The sequence below is a fragment of the Eleutherodactylus coqui genome, chromosome 6, assembly GCF_035609145.1.
Source record: "Eleutherodactylus coqui strain aEleCoq1 chromosome 6, aEleCoq1.hap1, whole genome shotgun sequence".
In the NCBI taxonomy this organism is placed as follows: domain Eukaryota; kingdom Metazoa; phylum Chordata; class Amphibia; order Anura; family Eleutherodactylidae; genus Eleutherodactylus; species Eleutherodactylus coqui.
In genome coordinates, this window is record NC_089842.1 from 223,475,355 (window position 1) to 223,497,351 (window position 21,997).

The 21,997-nt window shown below is 50.6% G+C and overlaps 2 protein-coding genes across 4 annotated transcripts in view; one reads left to right on the plus strand and one right to left on the minus strand.

The window, feature by feature from the left end:
• Nucleotides 1–4,302: 4,302 nt before the first annotated feature.
• On the minus strand, nucleotides 4,303–8,374 carry KRTCAP2 (keratinocyte associated protein 2). The gene is made up of 5 exons (XM_066608939.1): nucleotides 8,262–8,374; nucleotides 6,696–6,850; nucleotides 4,752–4,815; nucleotides 4,563–4,629; nucleotides 4,303–4,475 (listed from the first exon to the last, which is right to left on the minus strand). Exons 1-5 carry the CDS (start codon nucleotides 8,263–8,265, stop codon nucleotides 4,355–4,357), a joined length of 411 nt encoding a protein of 136 aa, XP_066465036.1. The 5' UTR covers nucleotides 8,266–8,374; the 3' UTR covers nucleotides 4,303–4,354.
• Nucleotides 8,375–8,435: 61 nt separating this feature from the next.
• Nucleotides 8,436–21,997, plus strand: part of TRIM46 (tripartite motif containing 46) — a 61,235-nt gene continuing 47,673 nt past the window's right edge. Inside the window, exon 1 of one of the 3 annotated variants that reach the window (XM_066608941.1) lies at nucleotides 8,436–8,596. Coding sequence is in view for 1 of the 3 variants with exons in the window: in XM_066608940.1 (XP_066465037.1) it covers nucleotides 14,019–14,081 (63 nt within the window). In the remaining 2 variants the exon portion in view is untranslated. Of the gene's footprint in view, nucleotides 8,597–8,915; nucleotides 8,931–13,982; nucleotides 14,082–21,997 lie in introns of those variants that run through there. The other 2 variants (XM_066608944.1, XM_066608940.1) reach the window with 2 other exon arrangements.

The following is a 21,997-nucleotide window of genomic DNA, read 5'->3' on the forward strand; positions in this document are numbered from 1 at the left end:
CCCTTGGCGCGGTAGATATCTCAAATGGTAAGCACTGGAACTGGAAATGATATAGGCAGCTCCCGATTTCTACCGCGAATCGCAGGTATTTATGATGTTCAGGAAGAATCAGGACATGATAGTATGCATCCTTTAGGTCGATTGTACACATGTAATCCCCCCTGTTGACTAGGGTTACTGCTGATCTAATGGTCTCCATCTTAAACTTTTTATAAAAGATATATTTGTTTAGGCCTTTAAGGTTAACGATCATCCAATGTGACCCATTTGGTTTTTTAATGAGAAAAAGGGGAGAGTAGTACCCTAATTCCTGTTCTACAGCGGGAACCTCCACTATTGCCCCCATATGTAGTAGGTTAGTGATTTCTTCTCTAAAGACTTTTTGGAGGGTCGGGGATTGCGTGTGAGTTATCACGAATCTATTAAGAGGCCGGACAAAAAACTCTATTCTGGACCCCATGGATATTAATTGGAGAACTCACGGGTTTTCTGTAACGCCCCGCCATTCCCCCCACGTGCACTGGCCTCAACTAACCTCCCCCCCCACGTGCACTGGCCTCAACTAACCTCCCCCCCCCCCCCACGTGCACTGGCCTCAACTAACCTCCCCCAAGTGCACTGGCCTCAACTAACCCCCCCCCCAACGTGCACTGGCCTCAACTACCCCCCCCCCACGTGCACTGGCGTCAACTGTACTCCTCCCCCCCCCGTCCGCGCAGTGACAGCAACCGCTAACCCCCCCCCCACGTGCACTGGCCTCAACTAACCTCCTCCCCCCCACGTGCACTGGCCTCAACTAACCTACCCCCCCCCCCACGTGCACTGGCCTCAACTAACCTCCCCCCCCCCCCCACGTGCACTGGCCTCAACTAACCTCCCCCCCCCACTTGCACTGGCCTCAACTAACCTCCCCCCCCCCCCACGTGCACTGGCCTCAACTAACCTCCCCCCCCACGTGCACTGGCCTCAACTAACCCCCCCCCCACTGGCCTCAACTAACCTCCCCCCCACACGTGCACTGGCCTCAACTACCCTCCTCCCCCCCCCCCCCCACCGTGCACTGGCCTCAACTACCCTCCTCCCCCCCCCCCACCGTGCACGGGCCTCAACTACCCTCCTCCCCCCCCCCCACCGTGCACGGGCCTCAACTACCCTCCTCCCCCCCCCCACGTGCACTGGCCTCAACTAACCCCCCCCCCCACGTGCACTGGCCTCAACTAACCTCCCCCCCCCACTTGCACTGGCCTCAACTAACCTCCCCCCCCCCACGTGCACTGGCCTCAACTAACCTCCCCCCCCACGTGCACTGGCCTCAACTAACCCCCCCCCCCCCACTGGCCTCAACTAACCTCCCCCCCACGTGCACTGGCCTCAACTAACCTCCCCCCCACGTGCACTGGCCTCAACTAACCTCCCCCCCCCCCACGTGCACTGGCCTCAACTAACCTCCCCCCCCCCACGTGCACTGGCCTCAACTAACCTCCCCCCACGTGCACTGGCCTCAACTAACCTCCCCCCCCCCACGTGCACTGGCCTCAACTAACCTCCCCCCCCCCCACGTGCACTGGCCTCAACTAACCTCCCCCCCCCCCACGTGCACTGGCCTCAACTAACCTCCCCCCCACGTGCACTGGCCTCAACTAACCTCCCCCCCCCCACGTGCACTGGCCTCAACTAACCTCCCCCCCCCCCACGTGCACTGGCCTCAACTAACCTCCTCCCCCCACGTGCACTGGCCTCAACTAACCTCCTCTCCCACGTGCACTGGCCTCAACTAACCCCTCCCCCCACGTGCACTGGCCTCAACTAACCAACTAACCTCCTTCCCCCCGTGCACTGGCCTCAGCTAACCTCCTTCCCCCTCCGCCCACGTGCACTGGCCTCAACTAACCTCCTCCCCCACGTGCACTGGCCTCAACTAACTTCCTCCCACGTGCACTGGCCTCAACTACCCCCCCCCCCACGTGCACTGGCCTCAACTATCCCCCCCCCCCCCACGTGCACTGGCCTCAACTAACCTCCCCCCCCCCCCATGTGCACTGGCCTCAACTAACCTCCTCCCCCCCCACGTGCGCTGGCCTCAACTACCCTCCTCCCCCGTGCGCTGGCCTCAACTACCCTCCCCCCCCCCCGTGCACTGGCCTCAACTACCCTCCCCCCCCCCCCCCCGTGCACTGGCCTCAACTACCCTTCCCCCCCCGTGCACTGGCCTCAACTACGCTCCTCCCCCCCCCACCGTGCACTGGCCTCAACTACGCTCCTCCCCCCCCCCACCGTGCACTGGCCTCAACTACGCTCCTCCCCCCCCCCCACCGTGCACTGGCCTCAACTACCCTCCAACCCCCCCCCACCGTGCACTGGCCTCAACTACCCTCCTCTCCCCCCCCCCCCCACCGTGCACTGGCCTCAACAACGCTCCTCCCCCCCCCACCGTGCACTGGCCTCAACTACCCTCCCCCCCCCCCCACCGTGCACTGGCCTCAACTACCCTCCTCCCCCCCCCCCCCCACCGTGCACTGGCCTCAACTACCCTCCTCCCCCCCCCCCACCGTGCACGGGCCTCAACTACCCTCCTCCCCCCCCCCACCGTGCACGGGCCTCAACTACCCTCCTCCCCCCACCCCCAACGTGCACGGGCCTCAACTACCCTCCTCCCCCCCCCCCCACCGTGCACTGGCCTCAACTACCCTCTTCCCCCCCCCCCCCCACCGTGCACTGGCCTCAACTACCCTCTTCCCCCCCCCACCGTGCACTGGCCTCAACTGACCTCCTCCCCCCCCCCCCCACCGTGCACTGGCCTCAATTACCCTCCTCCCCCCCCCCCCCACCGTGCACTGGCCTCAACTACCCTCTTCCCCCCCCCCCACCGTGCACTGGCCTCAACTGACCTCCTCCCCCCCCCCCCCACCGTGCACTGGCCTCAATTACCCTCCTCCCCCCCCCCACCGTGCACTGGCCTCAACTACCCTCCTCCCCCCCCCCACTGTGCACTGGCCTCAACTACCCTCCTCCCCCCCCCCACCGTGCACTGGCCTCAACTACCCTCCTCCCCCCCCCCCCACTGGCCTCAACTACCCTCCTCCCCCCCCCCCACTGGCCTCAACTACCCTCCTCCCCCCCCCACTGGCCTCAACTACCCTCCTCTCCCCCCCCCCCCCCCGCGTGCACTGGCCTCAACTACCCTCCTCCCCCCCCCCGCCACATGCACTGGCCTCAACTACCCTCCTCCCCCCCCCCGCCACGTGCACTGGCCTCAACTACCCTCCTCACCCCCCCCCCCCCCGCCACGTGCACTGGTCTCAACTACCTTCCCACCCCCACGTGCACTGGCCTCCACTAACCTCCCCCCCCCACGTGCACTGGCCTCCACTAACCCTCCCCCCCCACGTGCACTGGCCTCCACTAACCCTCCCCCCCCACGTGCACTGGCCTCCACTAACCCTCCCCCCCCCCCCCCACGTGCACTGGCCTCCACTAACCCTCCCCCCCCCCCGTGCACTGGCCTCCACTAACCCTCCCCCACGTGCACTGGCCTCCACTAACCCTCCCCCACGTGCACTGGCCTCCACTAACCCTCCCCCACGTGCACTGGCCCCCACTAACCTCCCCCCCCCCCCACGTGCACTGGCCCCCACTAACCCCCCCCCCCCCCACGTGCACTGGCCTCAACTATCCCGCCCCCCACGTGCACTGGCCTCAACTATCCCGCCCCCCCCACGTGCACTGGCCTCAACTATCCGCCCCCCCACGTGCACTGGCCTCAACTATCCCGCCCCCCCACGTGCACTGGCCTCAACTATCCCGCCCCCCCACGTGCACCGGACTAAACTATCCTCTACCCACCAGCCCCATACCTGCCATGACCTCAACCACTCCACTCCTTTGCACAGCACGTGCCGTGACCCCCCACCCCCCTTCCCCATCCTACATGCACTAGCCTCAACTAACCTCCCCCCCCCCCCCCACGTGCACTGGCCTCAACTATCCTCAACCCGTACGTGCCGTTACCTCAACCACTCCTTTGCCCAGCATGTGCAGTGACCCTCCCTCCCTCCCCCACGTGCACTGGCCTCAACTATCCTCTACCCACCAGCTCCGTACGTGCCGTGACCACCTCCTCCTCCCGTACGTGCCGTGACCTCAACCACTCCACTCCTTCGCCCAGCACGTGCAGTGACCTCCCACTGTACAACGCTGTGCTTGATGGCATCTATAGCGGCACTAACTTCTATGAGAGGACTGAGCTCCGTCGCACACATCGCCATCACATGACCTAAAAATAAACTCACTCCCCACAACACATTACAAAGTCCGTACTTTTTATTAGACAACACAAGGAATGTAGATGATGGGGTTACGCCCGCTTCTTGTTCTTCCCCACCACCTTCCCGGCGGGTACAGCGGGGGTCACCGTCTGGTACACAGCGGACGAGATCTTGTTGACGTAGTAGAGGTCCACGACAGAGAAGATAAAGCTGTAGAACAAGGAGTGACAAGTGGTGTCATTGTGTGCACCCACAAATACCTTCCCTCACCCACACACCGCCCTGGCACATACTGACCATGTGGTGACGCAGACTCTGTGGACCAAACCGGAGGCAAAGAGCGCGACGAAGAGGCAGACGAGGACTGCAACACAAATAGAGACATCACCAAGTGAGCCAGCGTCCCCCCGCCCGCCATCACCGACTGCCACCTCCAGCTGGAGACCCCAAGATCCCATACTCCCCCCAACCACCCGACCCGCTCACCTTCTGGAAACACCTTGGCCTGGAAACCCTTACCGAAGACCAGATTCTCCAGGTTGTTGAAGGCCTGAAGTCATGGTTAAGGAGTCACCCATGAAGTTGTGTGCCCGGGTGCAGACAGCGGAACGCAGTACCAGACACTATGATAGTCCCACTCCGGGGATTGGATGCAGGATGTTATTATGGTCCGGAGGGCAGAGTACTGGGTGCTATTATAGTGCGTCAGACAGTATATTATCATGGTCCGGGGTTGGACGCGGGATGTTATCATTTTGCAGGGTGTTGTGGGAGGAAGGGGGGGGGGGGGGCAGGGTGCTACCAAACACCATTCTAGTCCCGCTCCGGGGTTAGATGCAGGATGTTATCATGGTCCGGAGGGCAGAGTACTGGGCACTATTATAGTGCAGCTCCGGGGTTGGATGCAGGATGTTATCATGGTCCGGAGGGCAGAGTACTGGGCACTATTATAGAGCAGCTCCAGGGTTGGATGCAGGATGTTATCGTGGTCCGGAGGGCAGAGTACTGGGCACTATTATAGAGCAGCTCCAGGGTTGGATGCAGGATGTTATCGTGGTCCGGAGGGCAGAGTACTGGGCACTATTATAGAGCAGCTCCGGGGTTGGATACAGGATGTTATCGTGGTCCGGAGGGCAGAGTACTGGGCACTATTATAGAGCAGCTCCAGGGTTGGATGCAGGATGTTATCACGGTCCGGAGGGCAGAGTACTGGGCACTATTATAGAGCAGCTCCGGGGTTGGATGCAGGATGTTATCGTGGTCCGGAGGGCAGAGTACTGGGCACTATTATAGAGCAGCTCCAGGGTTGGATGCAGGATGTTATCATGGTCCGGAGGGCAGAGTACTGGGCACTATTATAGAGCAGCTCCGGGGTTGGATGCAGGATGTTATCGTGGTCCGGAGGGCAGAGTACTGGGCACTATTATAGAGCAGCTCCGGGGTTGGATGCAGGATGTTATCATGGTCCAGAGGGCAGAGTACTGGGCACTATTATAGAGCAGCTTCAGGGTTGGATGCAGGATGTTATCGTGGTCCGGAGGGCAGAGTACTGGGCACTATTATAGGGCAGCTCCGGGGTTGGATGCAGGATGTTATCGTGGTCCGGAGGGCAGAGTACTGGGCACTATTATAGAGCAGCTCCGGGGTTGGATGCAGGATGTTATCATGGTCCGGAGGGCAGAGTACTGGGCACTATTATAGAGCAGCTCCAGGGTTGGATGCAGGATGTTATCATGGTCCGGAGGGCAGAGTACTGGGCACTATTATAGAGCAGCTCCAGGGTTGGATGCAGGATGTTGTCATGGTTCGGAGGGCAGTGTACTGGGCACTATTATAGAGCAGCTCCGGGGTTGGATGCAGGATGTTATCGTGGTCCGGAGGGCAGAGTACTGGGCACTATTATAGAGCAGCTCCAGGGTTGGATGCAGGATGTTATCATGGTCCGGAGGGCAGAGTACTGGGCACTATTATAGAGCAGCTCCAGGGTTGGATGCAGGATGTTGTCATGGTTCGGAGGGCAGTGTACTGGGCACTATTATAGAGCAGCTCCGGGGTTGGATGCAGGATGTTATCATGGTCCGGAGGGCAGAGTACTGGGCACTATTATAGAGCAGCTCTGGGGTTGGATGCAGGATGTTATCATGGTTCGGAGGGCAGTGTACTGGGCACTATTATAGAGCAGCTCCGGGGTTGGATGCAGGATGTTATCGTGGTCCGGAGGGCAGAGTACTGGGCACTATTATAGAGCAGCTCCAGGGTTGGATGCAGGATGTTATCATGGTCCGGAGGGCAGAGTACTGGGCACTATTATAGTGCAGCTCCGGGGTTGGGTGCAGGATGTTATCATGGTCCGGAGGGCAGAGTACTGGGCACTATTATAGTGCAGCTCCAGGGTTGGATGCAGGATGTTCAGTGTAGATAGAAGGATACAGTGAGGGAGAAGAAGAATATTCCGGAGCCCAGCAGGCCCCCCAGGATGGTCAGCCACTCGGAAGAAGCCAGCTGCCGGCTGTACATCTGCATCCCAGCGAAGAGGAGGAGCGAAACCAGCGAGGAGAGCGCCAGCGAGATCCCAGTACTGACCGCTGCGGAGGAGACACCACATGTCATACAGGGGGCGCTACAACCAAACCATACCCGCCATACCCCACTGAGATCACAGTACTGACCACTGTACGGGGGACCGAACATGTCATACAGGGGGCGCAACCCCCAAAGTCATACCTGTTATACCCCACTGAGATCCCAGTACTGACCGCTAAAGGAGGGGCACCACATGTCATACAGGGGAAGCTACACCCCACTGAAATCCTAGTACTGACCGCTGAAGAGGGGGCACATGTCATACAGGGGGCACGACACCCCAAACCATACCCGCTATACCCCACTGAGATTCCAGTGCTGAACGCTGCAGAGGGGACGCCACATGTCATACAGGGGGCACGACACCCCAAACCAGACCCGCTATACCCCACTGGCATCCCAGTACTAACCACTGCAAGGGGAGGGGGGGGGGGCCATGTCATGCAGGGAACGCTACTCCCCAAACCATACCCGCTATACCCCACTGGGATCCCAGTACTGACCACTGCAAGGGGAAGAGGGAACATGTCATACAGGGGGCGCTACACCCAAAATCATACCCACTATACCCTACTGAGATCCCAGTACTGACCACTGCAGGGGGAACACCACATATCATACAGGAGGCGCTACACCCAAAACCATACCCGCTATACCCCACTGAGTTCCCAGTGCTGACTGCTGCAGAGGGGGGCATCACATGTCATACAGGGGGCGCTACACCCCAAACCATACCCGCTATACCTCACTGGGTTCCCAGTACTGACTGCTGCAAAGAGGGCACATGTCATACAGGGGGCGCTACACCCAGAACCATACCCACTATACCTTACTGAGATCCCAGTACTGACCACTGCAGGAGGAACACCACATATCATACAGGAGGCGCTACACCCAAAACCATACCCGCTATACCCCACTGAAATCCTAATACTGACCACTGCAAAGGAGGGGGAAACATGTCATACAGAGGGCGCTACATCCCAAACCATATCCGCTATACCCCACTGAGATCCCAGTACTGACCACTACAAGAGGTGGGGAGGAACACATCATACAGCGGGCGCTATACCCCAAACTATACCCATTATACCCCACTGAGTTCCCAGTGCTGACTGCTGCAGAGGGGGGCATCACATGTCATACAGGGGAAGCTACACCCCAAACCATACCCACTACACCCCACTGAGATCCCAGTACTGACGACTGCTGGGGGGGCACCACATGTCATACAGGGGGCACTACCCCCATCAAGGCATACCCATTATACCCCACTGAGATCCCAGTGCTGACCACTACGAGGGGGGGGGGTGAAGGGGGACCGCATGTCATACAGGGGGCGCTATGCCCCAATGAGACCCCTGTGCTGACGGCGCCCCCTGCAGCTGAGGACACGTCAGCTCCCGCTCTCACCCATCGCTCCTCACAGCCTTCTTTCACCTGCAACTGCACCGCCTGAGGAGGAGCCGCTGCCCAGCGCTCCCCCTGGCGGAGGAGGACTGCAGCGACACCTACAGCCGGGAAGTGACGTGTACTAGGCTTCGGGGGGCGGTGCTGACACACTGCAACGACACAGAGGAGGTGGTAATGAAGAGGATGGAAGGATGGCTCTATACTGCCACCTATTAGAGGCATACTGTGACACATTGTAACGACACAGAGGAGAGGCTGATACACTGTAACGGCTGCTGAGCCTCAGAGTGCCATGGTGACAACACCGAGAAGTCGCTGACACACTGTAACGATAAGTAAGAGGCACTGACGTACTATAAGGACACAAAGGAGACGCTGACACAATGTAACAACAAGACAGAGGTGCTGACACCGAAGAGACGCTGACACACTGTAACGACACCGAAGAGACGCTGACACACTGTAACGACACCGAGGAGATGCTGACACACTGTAACGATAAGTAAGAGACACTGACGTACTATAAAGACACAAAGGAGACGCTGACACAATGTAACAACAAGACAGAGGTGCTGGCACTGAAGAGACGCTGACACACTGTAACGACACCGAGGAGATGCTGACACAATGTAATGACACCGAAGAGACGCTGACACACTGTAACGATAAGTAAGAGACACTGACATACTATAAGGACACAAAGAAGACGCTGACACAATGTAACAACAAGACAGAGGTGCTGGCACTGAAGAGACGCTGACACTGTAACGACACCGAGGAGATGCTGACACAATGTAATGACACCAAGGAGACATACAGTCTAACGACAGAGCAGACGCTGACACACTGTAACGACAAGGAAGAGATGCTGACACCGAAGAGACACTGACACACTGTAATGACACCAAGGAGACACTCATACAGTCTAACGACAGAGCAGACGCTGACACACTGTAACAAGAAAGAGGCACTGACACCGAAGAGACGCTGACACACTGTAACGACAAGGAAGAGGTGCTGACACAATGTAACGACACAAAGGAGACGCTGACACAATGTAATGACACCAAGAAGACACTCATACAGTCTAACGACAGAGCAGACGCTGACACACTGTAACGACACCGAGGAGATGCTAACTCAGTGTAACAACAAGAAAGAGATGCTGACACACTGTAACAACACCGAGGAGATGCTGACACACTGTAACGACACCGAGGAGATGCTAACTCAGTGTAACAACAAGAAAGAGATGCTGACACACTGTAACAACACCGAGGAGATGCTGACACACTGTAACAACAAGGAAGAGATGCTGACACACTGTAACGACACCGAGGAGATGCTGACACACTGTAACGACACCGAGGAGATGCTGACACACTGTAACAACAAGGAAGAGATGCTGACACACTGTAACGACACTGAGGAGATGCTGACACACTGTAACAACAAGGAAGAGATGCTGACACACTGTAACGACACTGAGGAGATGCTGACACACTGTAACAACAAGGAAGAGATGCTGACACACTGTAACAGCAAGAAAGAGGCACTGACACTGAAGAGACGCTGACACACTAACGACATGGAAGAGGTGCTGACACACTGTAACAACATAGAGAAGATGCTGACACACTGTAATGACACCAAGGAGACGCTCATACAGTCTAACGACAGAGCAGACGCTGACACACTGTAACGACACCGAGGAGATGCTGACACACTGTAACGACACAGAGGAGATGCTGACGCAATGTAACAACAAGAAAGAGGCACTGACATTGAAGAGACGCTGACACACTGTAACAACACAGAGAAGACACTGACACACTGTAATGACACCAAGGAGACGCTGACACACTGTAACAGCAAGAAAGAGGCACTGGCACACTGTAAAGACACCGAGGAGATGCTGACACACTATAACAACACAGAGAAGACACTGACACACTATAACAACACAGAGGAGATGCTCATACAGTGTAACGGCAGAGGAGACGCTGACACACTGTTATGACACTAAAGAGATGCTGAGACACTGTAACAACAAGGAAGAGGCACTGACACACTGTAACGACACCAAAGAGACGCTGACACTGTAACAACACCTAGAAAATGCTGACACACTGTATCAACACCGAGGATACGCTCATACACTGTAACGACAGAGAAGCTTGCACACTGTAACGACACAGAGAAGACACTGACACACTGTAACGATAATGAAGAGGTGCGGACACACTGTAACAACACTAAGAAGACACTGACACACTGTAACAATACTGAGGAGGCTCTCATATAGTATACTAGCTGATATACCCGGCTTCGCCCGAGTTAATTTGGTACTGGTGTTTATCTGGTGTTCACACGGAAATCTTATGAAGTCGTGGTTACTTTAGAGATACTGAGGAAAAAAATATGTTCACCATTTTGCATGGTTCTTTGCGTTACCCAGGAAACACCACGTGGAGGTAACCATGCGATGTTTCCTTTATATAAAATGACATCAGGAAGTGAGAGAATTACATTCCGTACGTAAAATTTCGACGCCAATTCTTTTGCGCTTAGAATTGAATAATGGAGTTGGGAGCCAATTACTTTTCCTATTTTGGAGATAATCTATGCTCGTGCCAAAATTCATGTTTCTACGACATCGGGAAGTTGGAGAACTTTTGGCGAGTCAGTCAGTCAGTCAGTGAGTCAGTCAGTCAGTGAGTCAGTCAGTCAGTCAGTGAGTCAGTCAGTCAGTGAGGGCTTTCGTCTTTATATATATAGATGACAGAGAAGACACTGACACACTGTAGCGACACTAAGGAGATGCGGATACACTGTGACAACGAAGAGACACTGACACGCTCTAAGGACACCAAGGAGAGGCCACTGTAAGGACAACGAAGAGGTGTTGACACACTGTAACAAAACCGAGGAGACACTTCCACACTATAACGACAAGGATGAGGTGCTGACACACTGTACTAACACCCAAGATATGCTAACACACTGTAACAACACAGAGGAGACACTTATACAGTGTAATGACAGAGGAAACGCTGACACGTTGTAACGACACTAAGGAGATGCTGACACATTGTAACAACACTGAGGAGACGCTGACATACTGTAATGGCACTGAGGAGACGCTGCCAGATTGTAACAACACAGAGAAGATTCTGACACATTGTAACGGCAAGGAATAGGTGCTGACACACTGTAATAACACTGAGAAGATCATATAGTGTAACGACAGAGGAGACGCTGACACACTGTAACGACACCTAGCAAATGCTGACTCACTGTAGCGACACTGAGGAGATGCTGACACACTGTGACGACACCACGGAGAGGTTGACACACTATAAGAACAAGGAAAAGGTGCTGACACACTGTGACGACCAGGAAGTGGTGCTGACACACTGTGACAACACCAAGGAGAGGTTGACACACTATAAGGACAAGGAAGTGGTGCTGACAGAGTGTAACGACGCTCAGCAGATGCTGACACACTGTAACAACAAGGAAGAGATGTTGACACACTGTAACAACAAGGAAGAGATGCTGACACACTGTAACAACAAGGAAGAGATGCTGACACACTGTAACAACAAGGAAGAGATGCTGACACACTGTAACACCGGACACCAAAGAGACGTGGACATACTGTATCAACACTGAGGAGACCCTCATACAGTGTAACAACAGAGGAGACGCTGACACATTGTAACGACACAGAGGAGACGCTGACACACCGTAACGACACTGAGGAGACGCTGACATGTTGTAACAACACAAAGAAGAGGCTGACACACTGTAACCACACTGAGGAGACGCTGACATGTTATAACAACACAGATAAGACGCTGACGCATTGTAATGACACAGAGAAGATGCTGACACACTGTAACAACATAGAGAAGATGCTGACACACTGTAACGACACCGAGGAGAAGCTCATACAATGTAACAACGGGAGGCAATGGCACACTATAACGACACAAAGAAGACGCTGACACACTATAAGAACGAGGAAGAGGCACTGACAGAGTGTAACAACACCGAGAAGACGCTGACACACTATAACAACACCAATGAGACACTCATACAGTGTAACGACAGAGGAGACACTGACACATTGTGACGACACTAAGGAGATGCTGACACATTGTAACAACAAGGAAGAGGCACTGACACACTGTAATGACACCAAAGAGATGCTGACACTGTATCGACACCGAAGAACCGCTGACACACTGTAACAGCACCAAGAATATGCTGACATACTGTAACAACAAGGAAATGCTCATACATTGTAATGACCGAGGAGACGCTGAAACCTTTTAAGGACACAGAGAAGACGCTGACACATTGTAACGACACAGAGAAGACGCTGATACGCTATTACAACAAGGGAGAGGTGCTAACACACTGTAGCAACACTGAAAAGATGCTGACATGCTATAACAACACAGAGGAGACGCTCATATAGTGTAACGACACGCTGACACACTGTAACGACACCGAAGAAGCGCAGACACACTGTAGCGACACTGAGGAGATGTTGACACGTGACGACAAGGAAGAGGCTCTGACAGACTGTAACAACACCAAGTAGACGCTGACACGCTCTAAGGACACCAAGAAGATACTGACACACTGTAACGACACCAAGGAGAGGTTGACACACTGTAAGGGCAAGGCAGAGGTGCTGACACACTGTAACAACACAAAGGAGATGCTGATACACTATTAGGACACCAAGGAGACTCTGACACATTGTAACGACAGCAAGGAGACACTGACACACTGTAACGACAGCAAGGAGACGCTGACACACTGTAACGACAGCAAGGAGACGCTGACACACTGTAACGACACCAAGGAGACGCTGACACACTGTAAGAACTGCTTCCGTCTCCCTAATTTGATGAAAAGGAGGAGGGAGGTTTGGGAAGTAGTCCTGTCAGGTGTGTGATAATGTATGAATACTGGCAGTAGTAGTCCATATCATATGTGTCCACCAGGAGTTGTTGTGTCAGGTGTGTGATATTGTGTGGATACTGGAAGTAGTAGTCCATATCTTACGGCTCTACCTGGAGCAGTCCTGTCAGGAGTGTGATATTGTGTGGATACTGGGAGTAGTAGTCCATATCCTACTTGTCTACCAGGAGTTGTTGTGTCAGGTGTGTGATATTGTGTGGATACTGGAAGTAGTAGTCCATATCTTACGGCTCTACCTGGAGCAGTCCTGTCAGGAGTGTGATATTGTGTGGATACTGGGAGTAGTAGTCCATATCCTACTTGTCTACCAGGAGTTGTTGTGTCAGGTGTGTGATATTGTGTGGATACCGGAAGTAGTAGTCCATATCTTACTTGTCTACCAGAGATAGTCCTGTCAGGTATGTGATATTGTGTGAATACTGGGAGTAGTAATCAATATCTTACGGCTCTACCTGGAGCAGTCCTGTCAGGAGTGTGATATTGTGTGGATACTGGGAGTAGTAGTCCATATCTTACGTGTCTACCAGAAGTAGTCTTGTCAGGTGTGTAATACTGTGTGGCTACTGGGAGTAGTAGTCCATCTGATGTATATCCTGGGCCCCCCCCTCCCCGATGTGATGAGGAGGGGGAGGGGACATGTGGGGGTCTTGCCGCCCCCCTCCCCTGCTCCACATTGCTCATGCTCCATCCTGCTGCTTCCATCAGTCCGGTGCTCTCCTCCTCCTCCTGGTCTCCAGCTCCCAGCGGCGACAGAGCAGCATGGCTGAAGGGGACGAGCTGCAGGCATTCACCTCCATCATGGATGCTCTGGTGCGGATCAGTGTAAGTGTGCGGGGCGGAGGATGGGGGTAGTAGTCTCTCTTGGCATTTCTATCAGGTTAGGGACATTCCGGGGGGAGGGGAGGATGCGAGGAGCAGCCAGGAGCTGCAGCACAATCTGCGATCACCATGGCAACTGCATCCTCCATCTTCCTGGTGATCTGCAGCCAGAGCCCCTCCCTTCCCTGTCACCTAGGAGAACATGGCTGCCAGGAGAGGGAGCAAGGTGAACGCCGGGCCCAGAGATACCCAGAGCATGCATCATATACAGAGGGAGGATTGGATATATTACATGGGGCAGCTATAGATTATATGTAATACACACAACAGATATCTTACATGGGGCTGATATGATCTATATATAATACACACAACAGATATAATACATAGAGCAGCTATAGATTATGTGTAATGTACACAACAGATATAATACATAGAGCAGCTATAGATTATGTGTAATATACACAACAGTTATCTTACATGGGGCTGGTATGATCTATATATAATACACACAACAGATATACATAGAGCAGCTATAGATTATATGTAATATACACAACAGAGATCTTACATGGGGCTGGTATGATCTATATATAATACACACAACAGATATAATACATAGAGCAGCTATAGATTATATGTAATATACACAACAGAGATCTTACATGGGGCTGATATGATCTATATATAATACAACAGATATAATACATAGAGCAGCTATAGATTATGTGTAATGTACACAACAGATATAATACATAGAGCAGCTATAGATTATATGTAATATACACAACAGAGATCTTACATGGGGCTGATATGATCTATATATAATACAACAGATATAATACATAGAGCAGCTATAGATTATATGTAATATACACAACAGAGATCTTACATGGGGCTGATATGATCTATATATAATACAACAGATATAATACATAGAGCAGCTATAGATTATATGTAATATACACAACAGAGATCTTACATGGGGCTGATATGATCTATATATAATACAACAGATATAATACATAGAGCAGCTATAGATTATATGTAATATACACAACAGAGATCTTACATGGGGCTGATATGATCTATATATAATACAACAGATATAATACATAGAGCAGCTATAGATTATATGTAATATACACAACAGAGATCTTACATGGGGCTGATATGATCTATATATAATACAACAGATATAATACATAGAGCAGCTATAGATTATATGTAATATACACAACAGAGATCTTACATGGGGCTGGTATGATCTATATATAATACACACAACAGATATAATACATAGAGCAGCTATAGATTATATGTAACATACACAACAAAGATCTTACATTGGGCTGATATGATTTGTACATAATACACACAATATATTACACAGCGCTGTTATATACAATATGTAATACACACAACTGATAGTTTAAATAGGGTAGATATAATCTGTATATAATACACACAACAGATATATTACATAGGGCAGATATAGATTATATGTAATACACACAACGATTATATGACACGGGCCTGTTATATACCATATGTAATAAACAACAGATATATTACATAGGGCAGATATGTATAATAGATAATACACATAACAGACATAATACACAGAGCAGATATGATCTATTATTCTCACTATTGATATATTACATGGGGCAAATATATACCGTATATAAACACATTGACGTGCATAATCAGGGGCGCAAAATAAAACCATTCATTTCAATAGTTTAATGTTCACCAGCTCATTTCTCAGGTGTGAAGACTAAACCAAGAAAATACAGGACTTGCCCTATCTTCCCGCATGCAGTAGCTATGTACCTACCCGCACATATTAGCTACCTATCTTCCCGCATGTATTAGCTACGTACCTACCCGCACATAATATTAGCAACCTATCTTCCCACACGTAGTATAAGCTACCTATCTTCCCGCATGCAGTAGCTACGTACCTACCCGCACATATTACCTACCTACCTTCCCGCACGTAGTATTAGCCACTTATCTTCCCGCACGTAGTATTAGCTACGTACCTACCTGCACATAGTATTAGCTACCTATCTTCCCACATGTATTAGTTACCTATCTTCCCTCACGTAGTATTAGCTACCTAACTTCCCGAATGTAGTATTAGCTACGTACCTACCTGCACATAGTGTTAGCTACCTATCATCCCGCACGAAGTATTATCCACTTATCTTCTCCTACGTAGTATTAGCAACCTATCTTCTTGCACATACTATTAAATACCTATCTTCCCGCACCTGGTATTAGCTACGTACCTACCCGCATTACTCCCCTCTCTTAAGAGTATATACAACCCACTCTGGCTGTCCGTAGCGCAGCTTGATTATGATTGTTTTGTGCACGTAGTATTAGCCACCTATCGTCCCACACGTAGTATCAGCTACCTATCTTACGGCACGTAGTATCAGTTACTTATTTTCCTGCACGTAGTATGAGCTACCTATCTTCCCGCACATAGCATTAGCCATTTATCTATCCGCACATAGTATTAGCTACGTACCTACCCGTACGTAGTATTAACTACCTATCTTTCCGCACGTAGTATTGGCCATCTATCTACCTGCACGTAGTATTAGCTACTAGAGATGAGCGACCGTACTCGGTAAGGCCGATTTCGCAATCGAGCGCCGCGATTTTCGAGTACTTCCATACTCGGGTGAAAAGTACTCGGGGGCGCTGTGGGTGAGCGGGGGGTCGCAGAGGGGAGTAGGGGGGAAGGGAGAGAGAGAGAGCTCCCCCCTGTTCCGCGCTGCTGCCCCCCGCTACACCACGCCCCGCCCCTCGGCGACCCCCGAATCTTTTCACCCGAGTAGTGAAGTACTCGAAAATCGTGGTGCTCGATTGCGAAATTGGCCTTACCGAGTATGTTCGCTCATCTCTATTAGCTACCTACCTTCCCGTACATAGTATTAGCTACCTATATTACTGCATGTATTAGCTACCTATATTACTGCATGTATTAGCTACCTATCTTTCCACACGTGGTATTAGCTACCTATATTGCTGGACATAGTATTAGCTAATTATCTTCCCACACAAAGTATTAGCTACCCATCTTCCCGCACGAAGTATTAGCTACTTATCTTCCCGCACGTAGTATTAGCTACCTGTCTTCCCGCACGTAGTATAAGCTACCTATCTTCTCGCACATAGTATTAGCTACGTATCTACCCGCACGTGGTTTTAGATACCTGTCCACTTTGTAGTATTAGCTACCTATCATACTTCATGTAGTATTATGCACTTATCTATCCACTTATCTTCTCACACGTAGTATTAGCTACCTATCTTCCTTCACGTAGTATTATCCACTTATCTTCTCCCAGATAGTATTAGCTACCTATCTTCTTGCATGTATTAGCTATGTATCCTCTTGCACATAGTATTAGCTAGCTATCTTCCCGCACATAATATTAGCTACCCATCTTCCTGGACATAGTATTAGCTACCTATCTTGCCGCATGTAGTATTAGTTACCTATCTTCTCGCACATAGTATTAGCTACCTATCTTTCCGCACATAGTATTAGCTACCTACCTTCCCGCACATAATATTAGCTACCCATCTTCCTGGACATAGTATTAGCTACCTATCTTGCCGCATGTAGTATTAGTTACCTATCTCCCCGCACTTAGTATTAGCTACCTATCTTCTCGCACGTACTATTAGCTACCTATCTTCCCGCAAAAAATATGAGCAAGCTAACTTCTCGGATGTAATATTAGCTACCTACCTTCCCGGACATAGTATTAGTTACTTATCTTGCTGCACATAGTATTAGTTACTTATCTTGCTGCACATAGTATTAGTTACTTATCTTGCTGCACATAGTATTAGCTACTAGAGATGAGCGAACGTACTCGGTTCCGGTGTTTTTGGACCCGAGCACCACTTTTTCCGAGTAACTGACTTTTCGGACGAAAATATTCGGAGGGTGGCGTGGTGGAGCGGGGGTAGCAGTGGGGAACAGGGGGGATCTCTCTCTCCTCCCCCCACTCCCCTCTGCAACCCCCCGCTCACCCCCGGCGCCCCCCAAATCTTTTCGCCTGAGTAGTCAGTTACTCGGAAAAAGCGGTGCTCGGGTCCAAAAACACCGGAACCGAGTACGTTCGCTCATCTCTATTAGCTACCTATCTGCCTGGACATAGTCTTAGCTACCTATCTTCTCCCATGTAGTATTAGCTACCTACCTTCCTGCACGTAGTATTAGCTACCTATATTATCACACATAGTATTAGCTACCTATATTATCACACATAGTATTAGCTCCCTTTATTATCGCACGTAGTATTAGCTACCTATCTTCCCGCGTGAAATATTAGCTACCTATATTGCTGCATGCATAAGCTACCTATATTCTCGCACATAGTGTTCGCTCCCCATTTTCCCGCACGTAGTATTAGCTAGTTATCTACTCGCATATATTAGCTACCTATCTTCCCACATGTATAAGCTACCCTTCTCCCCGCACGTAGCATTAGCTAGCTATCTTCCCGCACGTAGTATTAGCTACTTATCGTACTGCACGTAGTATTATCTACCTACCTTCCTGCATGTAGTATTAGCTACTTATCTTCCCGCACGCAGTATTAGCTACCTATCTTGCTGCATGTAGTATTAGCTACTTATCTTCCCCAATGTATTAGCTACCTATCTTCCCGCATGTAGTGTTAGATACCCGTCGTCTCGCACGTAGTATAAGCTACCTGTCTTCTCGCACGTAGTATTAGCTACCTATCTTATTGCACATAGTATTAGCTACCTATCTTATTGCACATAGTATTAGCTACCTACCTTCCCGCACGTAGTATTAGCTAGTTATCTACTCGCATATATTAGCTACCTATCTTCCCGCATGTATTAGCTGCCTATCTTCTTGCACATAGTATTAGCTACGTACCTACCCACACGTAGTATTAGCTACCTATCTTCCGCACGTAGTATTGGCTACCTATCTTCCCATACGTAGTATTAGATACGTACCTACCCGCACTTAGTATTAGCTACCTATCTTCTCGCAATTAGTATTAGATATGTACCTGCCCGCACGTAGTATTAGCTACCTATCGCCTTGCACATAGTATTAGATATGTACCTACCCGCACGTAGTATTAGCTACCTATCTTCTTGCACATAGTATTAGATATGTACCTACCCGCACGTAGTATTAGCTACCTAACTTCACGCACATAGTATTAGCTGTGTTCTCGCATGTACTATAGCTACCTATCCTCCTGCACGTAGTGTTATTTACCTATCTTCCCCCACGTAGTATTAGCTACCTATCTTCCCGCATGTAGTATTAGCCTCCTATTTTCCCGCACATAGTACTAGCTACCTATCTTCCCGCATGCAATATTAGCTTCTTATCTTCTCCCTCATAGTACTCGCTGCCTATCTTCCCGCACGTAGTATTAGCTACCTTCTTCCCGCACGTAGTATTAGCTACCTATCTTCCCGGACGTAGTAGTAGCTTCTTATCTTCCTGCATGTACTATTATCTACCTACCTTCCGACATGTACTATAAGCTACCCATCTTGTCGCTCGTAGTATTTGCTACCTATCTAACCAAATGTAGTATTAGCTACATATATTCCTGGACGTAGTATTAGCTAATTATCTTCCCGCACGTAATATTGGCTACCTATCGTCCCGCTTGTAGTATAAGCTACGTACCTACCTGCTCGTAGTATTAGCTTCCTATCTTCCCGCACGTAGTATTAGCTACCTGTCTTCCTGCACGTAGTATTTGCTACCTATCTAACCGAACGTAGTATTAGCTACGTATCTTCCCGCATGTAGTATTAGCTACATATATTCCCGGACGTAGTATTAGCTACTTATCTTCCTTGACGTAGTATTAGCTATCTTTCTTCCCGCATGTAGTATTGGCTACCTATCGTCCCGCTCGTAGTATTAGTTACCTTCCTTTCAGCACGTGGCATTAGCTACCTATCTTCCTGCACGTATTATTAGCTGCGTACCTACCTGCACATAGTATTAGCTACCTATCTTCCTGCACGAAATATTATCTACGTACCTACCTGCATGTAATATTAGCTACATGTCTTCCCGTATGTAGTATTAGCTACCTATCTTCCCACACGTAGTATTAGCTACCTATCTTCCCGCATGTAGTATTAGCTACCTATCTTCCCGCACGTAGTATTAGCTACCTATCTTCCCGCACGTAGTATTAGCTACGTACCTACCTTCACATAGTATTAGCTACCTATCTTCCGGCAAGTAGTATTAGCTACCTATCTTGCTGCATGTAATATTAGCTACTTATCTTCCCAAATGTATTAGCTACCTGTCTTCTCGCACATAGTATTAGCTACCTTCTTCCCGTACATAGTATTAGCTACCTACCTTCCCACACTTAGTATTAGCTACCTATCTAGCCGCACATAGTATTAGCTACCTACCTTCCTGCACATAGTATTAGCTACCTACCTTCCCGCACATAGTATTAGCTACCTGTCTTCTCGCACATAGTATTAGCTACCTATCTTCCCGCACATAGTATTAGCTACCTACCTTCCCACACTTAGTATTAGCTACCTATCTAGCCGCACATAGTATTAGCTACCTACCTTCTCGGACGTAGTATTAGCTACGTATCTTCCTGCACGTAGTATTACCTACCTACCTTCTCGCACGTATTGGTAGCTACCTATGTTCTCGCACGTAGTATTAGCTACCTTTTTTCCCACACGTAGTATTACCATCCTATCTTCCAGCTCATAGTATTAGTTACCTATCTTCCCACATGTAGTATTATCCACTTATCTTCTCGCACGAAGTATTAGCTTCTTATCTTCCTGCATGTAGTATTAGCTACTAGAGATGAGCGAACACCAAAATGCTCGAGTCGAACTTTTCACGATGCTCGAGAGTTCGTTTCGAGTAAGGAACCCCATTGAAGTCAATGGGCGATTCGAGCATTTCTGTATATGACCCATGCTCCACTAAGGTTTTCATTTGTGAAAATCTGGAAAAGCCAAGAAAGTGATGGAAACGACACAAAACGGATAGGGCAGGCGAGGGCAACATGCTGGGCTGCATCTCAGGCTGCCATGTCCCACTGTTAAGGCACAATAGCGGCAAGAGTGAGCCCCCTCCCTAACAATTTTTACTTCGGACAAACCCTCATTAGCCAGGCACACCTTAGCTAATCACGACACTACCTGCAACCAAGCACAAGCACTGCCTGCGTTACATGCTGCCCAACCCCCCGCACGACCCTGCGTCCACAGCGCACACAAAGTGTCCCTGCGCAGCCTTCAGCTGCACTCATGCCACACGCTGGCCTCATAGCCACACCACCCTCATTTCTATTTATAAGTGCGTCTGCCATGAGGAGGAACCGCAGGCACACACTGCAGAGGGTTGGCAGGGCCAGGCAGTGACCCTCTTTAAAAGCAGCGGGGCGATAGCCCACAATGCTGTAGAGAATCAATGAGAAATTGACGTTCGATCTTCATTCCAATCCTGTGCCACCTCCGTCAGGAGCTGCAAACGTGGGCATGAGTTACATAGCTATGGGGAATCCATGTGCCACACAGTATTCATTCTGTCTAGGTGTCGCATTGCTCAATCGACACCGCAAGGGGAAAGCCATTTGCACTCTGCCCCCTACCCAAGTCAGTCAGTGTCTTTGTGCCAGACAGGTCAAACACCACGATGGGAACTAAGTGTTCACCAACAGCATAGGTGGGTCCTAGGCAGCCCAAGACATGAACAATAAATCAGAGCGGCCAAACATGGCAGACTTGTACCGCACCAACGACATAGGCCTTGGCCCACAGCTTCAGCAATCGTAGGCATGCAGCGGACTTCGATGCTAGCTCATCTGCGACGGGCCCATTAAATC

What these genes read in the sequence shown, in the direction of transcription:
- KRTCAP2 (XM_066608939.1), bottom strand. An exon ending in GGCCAAGGTGTTTCCAGAAG is followed by an intron (nt 4,630 to 4,751) that starts GTGAGCGGGTCG and finishes TTTGTGTTGCAG; the next exon opens with TCCTCGTCTGCCTCTTCGTC. An exon ending in AGAGTCTGCGTCACCACATG is followed by an intron (nt 4,476 to 4,562) that starts GTCAGTATGTGC and finishes CTTGTTCTACAG; the next exon opens with CTTTATCTTCTCTGTCGTGG.